At 34.8% G+C, this 10,882-nt stretch overlaps 1 protein-coding gene across 2 annotated transcripts; it reads left to right on the top strand.

Moving 5' to 3' along the window:
• Positions 1-6,316: 6,316 nt before the first annotated feature.
• LOC141717028 (uncharacterized) lies at positions 6,317-10,646 on the top strand. 2 transcript variants are annotated; one of them, XM_074519155.1, is made up of 8 exons: positions 6,317-6,453; positions 7,243-7,398; positions 7,532-7,708; positions 7,801-7,980; positions 8,537-8,634; positions 9,426-9,717; positions 10,068-10,221; positions 10,358-10,646. In XM_074519155.1, the coding sequence occupies exons 2-4, from the start codon at positions 7,294-7,296 to the stop codon at positions 7,933-7,935; spliced, it is 417 nt and encodes a 138-aa protein (XP_074375256.1). In that variant the 5' UTR covers positions 6,317-6,453; positions 7,243-7,293; the 3' UTR covers positions 7,936-7,980; positions 8,537-8,634; positions 9,426-9,717; positions 10,068-10,221; positions 10,358-10,646. The 2 variants fall into 2 exon arrangements, with proteins under 2 accessions (XP_074375256.1, XP_074375257.1); XM_074519156.1 differs by lacking the exons at positions 9,426-9,717; positions 10,068-10,221; positions 10,358-10,646 and adding an exon at positions 9,115-9,419.
• Positions 10,647-10,882: the final 236 nt, after the last annotated feature.

Genomic DNA, 10,882 nt, shown 5'->3' with positions numbered 1-10,882 from the left:
CATGAGGTTTTGAAGAAAATGTGATTGATTCTTGTGATAACTTGTGAAAGAGAGGCTAGGTGAGCTTTGGTATGATTTAATTTAGAATTAGGTAGTAGGACGAGCTTCACGCCGGAGGCAACGAGTTGAGAGAAGCTGATGAAGAACCAAAGTTGCAAGCTGCAAAGGTACCACCGTTGTGAGAAGGTTCCATCGCTTAGTGGGCGCTGTGCAAGGAATGATATCTACTTTATCGGGTATGGGGAGGACTAGCATGAAGGTGCGACTTTATCTGCAAATAAAACATCGAATTGCATTAGCAATCGTAAGTATAACGTCCAGGACGATGGCGAGAATATCAAAGATGGTGGCAGATGTCAGCATTGGGTTAGAGTTATGAACAAAATGGTATACAACGGTACCTCAAAGTTTCGTCGACTAATAAATACGAACAGAATTCAAGGAAAAGTAGAGAATATACCGAAGTGAAAAGACCCGTACATGGGCATTCCTTTAATTAGATATCTCATTAGTGAATCATAAAAATAGCAAGTAACTTATATAGTAATGACGACCAAATATTTGATTTCCAAAACTTTAAACATGAGAATTCGAAAAAAAAAAGATTTACTTAATCAACTTCTAGAAGATCTTTGCATAAAATGAGTTTCACAATTTGGTTGTCGAATTACTACTTAAGTTCTTGTTATTATAAATAGAAAGTGATCAAAAAAGAAGAATGGATTTGGACTCAGTATTGTTAATTTGGAGGACCAAGTAGAACCACTTGTAAGAAAAAAGTTTAAAGTTTCCGTGAAAAACGAACATAAATTTTGTTTAATATTAATAATTAAATCAACATGTTAAAACATTATTTACCCAATTCATGAAACTATTAAAATGTAACAAAATTTGTGATTCGAACGAATAGAGGACGATTGAAGGAAATAAAAGAATCTTCCAGATGATTGGAGAAGAATCGTATTTCTATCGACGAAATTGAGGGGTTGCGTGATCGATGGTTATTTTACGCAGCATAAATGGAATCTGAAGCAGTGGTCATAAATTTCGTAAAGACACGATTATGACCAAATTATTAAAGCATTTAATGTGAAGGCATTTCCATACGACATCTCAAAGTTATAATGTGATCTAAATTGTGAATCTCTCATTCGAATGATTCTTGAAGGCATACGTAAGTGAAGCGTGGACGGTGACCAACAATATCATTCTTTTTCAAATACGATAGCATATCTTCTTTTTGATCCTTGAATACGTATGAGTTTCTTCTATTGATAAATCATATGAGGCGAAAATGAAAGAGAATTTATTGTATTTCTTCTTAATTATTTCTTTTCTCAAAATATTGCTTCCTGATTGAGACAAACAGTGTTGTGATGTGACGCTTTGTCGAAATGACGAAGAGTCTGGTGGGACACCACCTAATCATGTGTTGTATGCCATATATTATGAAACACTGGCCATCTTGAGTACGAATATGGTTGTCTCATTCATATCTACATCTTCACTCATTCTTCTTCCTTCAATTTATTGACTTACAGATCCTCCCAATCGTTTGTTGCATTATTATTCCGTATTCAGTTTTTCAATCAAAATCATATTCACAAACTCTTCTCTTGCATAGAGTCTATTCTTTGACGATTACAAAAGAAATAGAATAGTCCTGTGTGGCAGGTAGAATTACGTGTCGAAGGAGGATATGATTGCAAGCCGATAAATGGTGGACATTTGCGAGCAAGGAAGAATGGATACCTCGACAACGCGGTCGTGGCAAAGATATCAAATCAGACAGTTATTCATGTTACGAGGATCTCATCAGTATGGTAGATTACGTTAACGCGATGCACTTCAAATCAGAGGATTTCGACGTGAAATGAATGATTAGTGAACCGTAACAAATAAATTAGTTATAAAACAAGGAAGTAAGGTGGTATGCATCAGACAATGTGAACGAGTGTCGCGACGATAATCGAAGATCAAGGGAATTCTGAACAATAACTCAGACAGGCGGTTAATACGTGAATCATCCTTTCGTCGCGGGAAGATATCTGTCGTGAAGATTTAAGATAGAAGGAATCTTAATTACAACCAAATTTTGAACGTGTTCTTCAAGAAACTGTGAGGTTCTCCAATTTGAGTAAATAAGTTATGGTCACTTTAATACCCATAACTGGATCAGTGATGAAAATTTGATGCAGAAACATAAGTGGAGATGAGGTAATGATGATTCGACTGTGAAACCTTTTAAGAAATAATGATCCAACAATTGAGTTTCCACCAGATGATGACGATAATGTAGATCATGTGAGGTTATTAGAAGATAAATAGATTAGTCAATGGAATTAAGTGTGTATCATCAACAATAAAATATTGATGTGATTAGTTGAAGGACGCGGTATATCATGTGAGGTTCGTTAAATTGATAAATACACGTGTTAGTCTCTAGGATTTTCAGTTTTACAATAATTAAAATAAATAAATTTACAGAGAGATAAACACAATTGTGTCTATCCCACTCTCCTGTTAAGCAATTCAGCTTCAGATTAATCGATATACCCCCTTATTCTTCTGTGTTCCTTTCGATTTTTCTTTCCCTTCTTCTTTATTACCTCGGCTGAGGTGAGTTTTGAGGGAGAGCCGTCATTTTATTTTTACTTTCCGGCCACCTGTGTCGGCTGCTGTGTGGTTTTGTTTTAAAATATATATATGCATATCTGTAAATCGTATGTATATATGTGTCGATTTCCGTGGTTGCTGCCGCCCTTCGTCGTGTTCCAGCGAGGTGGTGGTGGCTTTGTTGGTTTACACGCGCGGCGTGTGTGCCCTGTTTCGTTCCATGTTTATGCTGCCTGCGTTTTTCCTGTCCGGTTGCCACCAGTTTCTTCCGGCGCGGCGACCCATGTGCAATTGTTTTTGTGTGCGTGTGTTTTACTGTTGTTACTGTGTTGCCTGCTCAGTTGGGATTTTGATTATTTTATTATAATTATTTTTTGCGGGATTTTAATAAGATAATATTCGAATGAATTATTTGAGAAAACTTCATGAAATAATTTATTCATGTGGAAAAATTATTAATAATTAATCGGTGAATTTCGTGTATGACGTCCGATATAAACGGAAACCCGTGAATTTTACCGCTGTCGACGTTGAGCCTCGGCGAGTCGACGGTGGGCGGTGATGATTTTTATCTAAGTCCTACGAATAAAAACATAAAAATACGGATAATAATAATAAATAACTGAATGATATCGGTGATTGGGATTGGTGAATTGTGGATGATTGCGATTGTTGTTGATTGTGATTGACGTCGAATTGTTCGACAGGTAGGTCGATAAACAGAGGAGACGCTGCCCGATTTTCGGGAAATTAATTCCGAAAATACGGTAACGTAACCCCAATTATCAGAGACGTCGAACGACAATATATATATTAAATTATATCATACGAATCCGGATATGTGTTGTGACAGGATATTTTATAATCAATTGACCTATTATTTTTAAACAACAAATATACTTACTTTCCGAAAATAAATATCAAACCAAGTGTCAAAGATGTAGACCATAATTGCTATGTGTATTTCAATAATACATATTAATACGAATCAGGTTGTGAAATCGTATGGGTAGAAGTGATAGCGGTTTGATGTTAAGCTTAAGCGAGTATCTGAATTAGGGTATTTCAACACTGTAGGCCTTAGACGGAAAACCTGAGTATCGACATCGGACTATGAATAATCTAGTGATTAGACGTCAAGATCAACGAAGTTCCAATCGAAGGGCCTGAGTGTTGGGATCGTATCCAAAATGGGATAATAGTTTGACGATAAAGCCGAACGTTCAAGTCGAACCAAAGTCATTTAGTAATAGCGATTAAAGCTTATTGAGGCAAGTCTTCCTGAACTTTCTTCTAAAATATTGCAATTATTTCTTCGTTCCTATTCTAAGTTCAGAATAGTTAAATATTTTACATTTCGCTGCAATTACTCTTATTATGCATGTTCTTTTCATTATTGTTCCTATAGTTCGATTGCTCTCTTGAGCAAATACCCATTCTTTCGGGTTATTTGCAATCCCTGAATTGGGATGTTTTGAAATCAAAATAATTTGACATCAAAATACTCTATGGGCTGGATGGTTATTGTGAGGACCAGTGATGAGCTGGATCCTATGGGTCAGGAATGGACCGGACCCTTGGGTGATAGTGCCTAGGTACCTGAATGGATCTATACGGTTGGGTATAGATCTACACTGTATCCTGACTGATCAGCAGGGTATAAGTGTGAACTAGTGGCCAGTCTAATTTGTTGTTGATCGCCATTAACGACATTCTCTCTCGAAAGTTTTATGATTCCAAAACCGGACAAAACCCTGATTCTGGAGATGAATCTGGGAATCGCTTGTCACTTTTGGATTTATAATCAAAGGCTTCGCGTTAACGCAATTTATCGTACTGATGAGTTTCTCGTAACAAGAACAACTGTCTGACTTGATGTCTTTGCCATGACCACATTATCGATGTATCCATTCCTCCCTGCTTGCAGATGTCCACCATTTATCAGCGCGCAATCATATCTATATTCGACATGTGAGTTTTACTTGCTACACGGAACTATTCCAATTCTTTTGCAGTCGTCAAAGAGTAAAATTTACGCAAAAGGAGAGTTTGTGAATATGATTTTGATTGAAAAACTGAATAAGGAATAACAAAGTAATAAACGATTGAAAGAATCTATAAATCAGTAAATTGAAGGAAGAAGAATGAGGAAGGATTTAGATATGAATGAGACAACCATATTCATACATAAGATTGCAAGTCTTTTGCACTATATGACATACAACACATGATTAGGTGGCGTCCCACCCGACTCTTCGTCATTACGATAAAGTGTCACACCACAACACTGTTTATCTCAATCTGGAATAAATAATTTGAGAAGAGAAACAATTCAGAAGGAATACAATAAATTTTCTTTCGTTTCTTACCTCCTATGATTTATTACTAACAGAACACTACGCCATAGATTGAATTCTGCAACCCTTCACGGTGGGGTTGTAAAGAAAAGTATAATAGTAGCTTTCAAAACCAATGTCTACCGCAACCCCTCTTTTTTGATGTTGTCGTAGAGTCAAAATGTGTTACCAAAATGACATATATAATTAAAGATGATTTTTTTGAATTTAACTAATTAGTAATTTTTTACATAGAAATGAAATAATAATTGAAATATATATTTTATTTATTTTTAGAAGTTAATAATATTAGTGCATTGATTTAAAATATTATAATGATAAATTGAACGCTTTATAAAACTTAACAAGTGATTAATGGATTTATTTACAATATTCACTACGCCATAAACGACCTTATACTACATTATTAAGTGATATTGTCGTAGAAAATGTTGCCCCAACACAACATTAATCTAACCTATTACAACATATTTTAATTATGTTAGCAAAGAAGTAAAAAATGTTGTCAGGGCTATTATAAATAAAAATATTTAATTTTTTATTAAAATTATGCTGACGTGTCACTGGGGTCTCTACAAGTGGGTCACATACTGCTGATGTTGCAGCTGTGAGAGAAACAATTAATTTTTTAGCTAATAAAAAATTATAAAAACTTATGAAAATAAAAAAGTAAATTAAATATATTTAATAAAAATCAAACAAGTGTTATAAAATTAATTAAAATATTTTAATAATGTAAATAGTTGTAGAGGGATTTGGTGAGCGGGAAATATACCCCTGCTAACTTTGGGGAAAATATTAAAGCCCTTCCTCTCAAAACCCTACCTACCAGCTCCCCCAATTCTCGTTCACAATCCTAAAAACAGATATTACAATTCTATCTCTATCTCTATCTCTATCTATATACTTGAAGCTATACAACACACACTTTCTCTCTTCACAGTAATCAGTTTTAGGCTCTGTTTGAAATTGCTGTTAAAAATTGCTGTGCTGTTAGAAAAAGTGCTGCTGGAAAAAGTGCTGTTGTAAAAATCAGATAACTGTTTGGTAATTTTTTTGATTCGTATATGTTTTGATGCAAAAAATTAAAAATAATGATGCTTTTGGTAAGGTTTAATGGTGAAATCAGCATCTGCTTCCCGCAGCAGTGAAAATCAGCTTTTTCTAAAAGCATGGGGGACTTGCTTTCTCTAACAGCAGCTTTTAAGTCAAAAACACTTTTCACAGAAAAGCAGGTTTTAAATTTTACCAAACAATTTTTTAACTGTTTTTCAGCGAAAAGCTGCTGTTGCTGACACACCTGAATCAGATTTGATTTTCCCGTGATTTGATTGTTATTTAAATTGGATTCAGTCAGCAGTCCAACAATATCAGAGATTAACTCAATTACTCTGCTCAGATGCTCTCCCAACTTCGCACTTCCAGGCGCTCTATCTCTCTCCCCCTCTGAGTCACCACTCTATCAGAGATTAGGATTTAGGTGATGTTATATTGGAGAACTCGGTTTCGGTGTTTTCTTGTTTCTGTTACTATTTCTGTTGCTTTAAATGTTTTGTTGTATTTCGTTTTCTCGGGACACTGATTTATGTAATTTGGGGCTAACGAGATATTGGGGGTGGGGATGGAGTGTGTTAAGTTAGGTGATATTAAGTTAGAGAACTCGGTTTTTAGGGTTTGTGTTATATTGTTACTGTCTATGCTCCTTTAATGTTTTATTGACTTTCAGGTTTTTTAGGACACTGGTTTTTATAATTTGGGGCTAAAGAAATATGACTGACTTATTGTTTCGCGCCTTGCTTGGTAGTTTAGGTGAAGCTTTATATGTCCTTTACGTATTTTTTGTTTATAACACCTCGAGATATTACATTTTATTGTTTGGGTATGTAATATGATTGATTTGGGAGTGGGATCTTTTGGTGTTAGATTTAGTATATTTATAGTTTATGAATGTTGATCTCTTATTAATTTGTGTACACTTGTTTTAGTTTTTGCGGAATGTTTTATTAATTTGTTTATGAATGTTGACTCAGACACCTTTGTCCTTTTCCAATCTGTTCTGTTTTTCTATGCCAAAGTTTTGTCAGAGGTAATGCTGGATTTATTTTCGTCAGTACTACTCTATGTCTGTTATTAGTAATTCAATATTTTTATTGAGTATCTTCATAGATACTGTAGGTCTTCTCATGCTCAAAAATAATAAAATCTAGGCTGTCAATTGAAGTTATAAAGTCATCTTTTCTAGTTGTTAAGCTTTAAATTCATTTTGTAGGGTAGTAGACTGGGCATAACAACTGTTATATCAACAGACTCAATTCGACATATGATGAGGAGTTTTGTTGATGAGAAGCAAAATCCCTTAATTTGGGCTTCCACCTACCATGCTGGGGAATATTTTGATCGTGTGGCTGTCGGAGAAGCTAAATTTGTATATAACAGATATACTTATACATCAGTCTATGCTTACCTTTCTTCTTAAACAGTCACGCTCACCAGTGAAATTTTGTAGAGTTTTGCCACAAGGTTATTGGAGTAATGCTAATATTGTATCGATTTTGCAGATAGGAAAGCTGATATCGAGCAAAACTGTGAGAAAAGAACTTAGAAAACATCAACATGTAGCTGTAGAAAGAATGTGTGACATCTGTCAGCACAATGTGCTCCCTGGTAAAGATGTGGCAACTCTTATGAACATGAAGACCGGTAGACTCGTCTGCAGTAGCAGGAATGTCAATGGGGTAAATTTCTGCCATGATATTTTTTAGCGGTATGACCATCTTTTTTTGTCTTGTTTATTCTTTTCTGTTTTGTAATATGCTTCCACCTGCAGGCTTTTCATGTATTTCATGCATCCTGCCTTGTGCACCGGATGCTTCTTACTGAGTTAGAAATTCATAATAATCAGAATGCTGCTGGTTCTGAAGTGAAACAGAGAGGTCGGAAAAAGGTACCAAAGGAAATATAAAATCACACACAGGCGAGTACCAAAGGAAACTTCAGAAATCTTCTTGTAAGTTGTAAACCAGTTGAGCTAATTACTTAGACCACTGCTATTATATGACAACTCCTTTCCTAGAGCAAGCACAATGCTAATGCTAATATAGATTTCAGTATTTATATATTTTGGCTACGAACGTGATTTTGCTGCTACACTCGAACTTGTAGTCCAGTGGTTATGCTAAAATGGCTACACTTATTTAGTTTATTTGTTAAAACTCATGTAACAAACATATCGTCCCTTTTACTTATTTGAAACTGATGTGGCAAGGATGGCTATAGCAATCTTTGGTTCTATATTTAGAACTAATTACTAATTATCCATTTAAGCAACATATACTAGTTTACGACTGAACTCTTTCTAACAGATATCTGATCACTATTTACAAGGTTTGCACCCCTGTAAAGGAAGGATGCGTGTATATATAATTATTTTAAATTTCAAGGTTCGCACCCCTGTTAAGGAAAATTGCGTGTATATATAAATTATAATAATTTAAATATCCGTGATTGACATTTACCAAAAAAATTAAGTCAAAGTACTGGTAGTAAAGCATTTATTTTGGCAGGGTGGTGATCCTCTGGACTTTAGACTAGCAAATGCTGCTTCACACAGTGTTCAGTCTACTTCCTTGACAGATCAACAACCTGAGCAATTTGTGATCAGGTATAGCACCTTGTTTTGTCACTATTAAGTCTCAAGTAATATAAGAAAATTTTAGCATCTAGTTCTGTCACTATTAAGTCTCAAGTAATATAAGAAAATTAGTGATCACGTAAATCAGATCATTATACAAGGAAGAACATGATACAAAAGTATAAGTACCACTTTAGTCATATACTCAATCCACGTATCATTTGTGGATAGAGTGTTAATATATAGTTTTACGACAGAATTATGACTAATTTGCAAGTGCTCAGTTATTTGGCTAGTATAAATTTTGGATACGTAGAATATATTGTGCTTAAGTTGGCATTTTATCAGATTCCGTCTTCCAAAGTTTTGCCTTCTGAATCACGAGGGGGGGATATTGTAATATAAGTAACAACAATACTATCAACGATAATAAGATCATTATAAGAATTTTGTGTTTTACAATAAATAGCTTTCCATGTGGATATATGATAGAACGTACTTTTGTTGCAGTGAAGCAAAAGGTAGTTTTGCATTGGCTGATTCACCTCCAGGAGATTCTGTTGAAAGTAGTGGTAGACCAGGAGTTCCTCTCGCATATGAACCCAATAGTGCTGATAATCTTATGCTTTTTGATGGGGAAAATAGTATTCCCACAGGGGATAGGAGTTTGTTTCGATCCAATAAGGAAACTTAATACTAGAGAAACCACTTTCCAACATGGTATTTTAGGCAGCATTATGTTTGTTATGAGGAAGCAAGGAGACAGTTTACTATGGTGTGAATCTTGAACCTTGTAACAATATATATTTTTCTTGTTGCAGCGATGGAGGCTATTTTAATGCAATTATGAGCTTCCCGCCCAACTACCCAAATAGTCCTCCATCAGTGAGGTTTACATCTGAGATGTGGCATCCCAACGATATCTCTGCAGTCTAGTAGTATTTATATATAGAGGTTTATATATAAGTTTATAAAGTCCGGGAAGAATCTGAAACTAATCCCATCATTGCAGTTTATTCTAATGGAAAGGTTTGTATCTCAATTTTACATCCTCCTGGTGAGGATCCAAATGGTTATGAACTTGTAAGTGAGCGCTGGACACCTATCCATACGGTACAATCTTAACTTTCTTTTCTGTAACTTTTAGCCTCCACCTAACTTTTGCACTCATCGTTTATGATATATATTGTAACAGTAACTGAACAACTGATTGGGTTTCATTCATTTCAATCTATTTGGATTAGCTTCTTATAGTTTAATCTGGCTGGATTTGTGGAAGTCCGACAAACCTCTAGACTTGTGTGTGTTTCACTATTTGTGTTTCTTAAATAATATTACATCAGAATATATAATTATTACATCAAAATATATTAATAATAGAGAAACACTATATGTAGTATATCTTTTTATTGATATGGGCCCTTAATTTAAATTAGTGGCCTAACTAATATCTTTGGTTGTAGGTTGTAGGTGAAGAGGAAAAAGTTGCTCGAACAACAAATTGATATGGATGATGTAAATAAAACTATGGATTAAATAAGCGAGCAAATAGAAAACATGAAACAGATTCAAGAAGCACTAGCCACTCCCATTGGTGCAACAGCTGATTTTGATGAGGTATGTTGTTCACCTATATCACTAATTTTATTTTTTGATTCTTGCAGTCCCAGTTAGAATACATTCTTTTCTGCTTATCAATGTTCCTTTGATTCAAAAAGTATTCTTTTTTCTGAATGTCTTCTTTATGTTGCAGGATGAACTAGAAGCAGAACTTGAAGAATTAGAAAGCGCTGAGTTGGAGGAAGAAATTCTTCAGCCTGTAGGTAAACCACCTCCTATTACTGGAGGTGGTTCTACCTAGTCAGAAGTGTTCTAGCAGCATTCTCGTTCTACTTTGTTTTTCTCAGTACTACTATGTTTAGATTTTGAATTGTAACTTTAACTTGTTTAAACTTCCGCTTTTGTTTTAAGGTTGGTAGATAATTAGTAGTATAAGGATGGTAGTATGGTGATGGTGAAGGTAGTGGTAGTATGGGGAAACTGTTGTTGTGGTTGGTGGACTGATGTTTATGATTTGTGGATTGTGTTGGTTTTAAGACAATGGTCTTATTTATGGGCATGTTAATTTACAAACAGTTCCTAGATTTTTTTTTTGTAAAAGCGTTGCAATAGATCTTTATAGTGTTGCTAATAATCACTTAAAAATGTTGTAAAAATACTAAAAAGCGTTGTAAAAAATACTAAAAAGCGTTGGAAAAAGGTTGCATCGATACCCCAC

Source organism: Apium graveolens, chromosome 4 (assembly GCF_009905375.1).
Source record: "Apium graveolens cultivar Ventura chromosome 4, ASM990537v1, whole genome shotgun sequence".
Lineage (NCBI taxonomy): Eukaryota > Viridiplantae > Streptophyta > Magnoliopsida > Apiales > Apiaceae > Apium > Apium graveolens.
The sequence above is the reverse complement of the archived record's forward strand: the minus strand, read 5'-3'. Positions and strand labels throughout refer to the sequence as shown.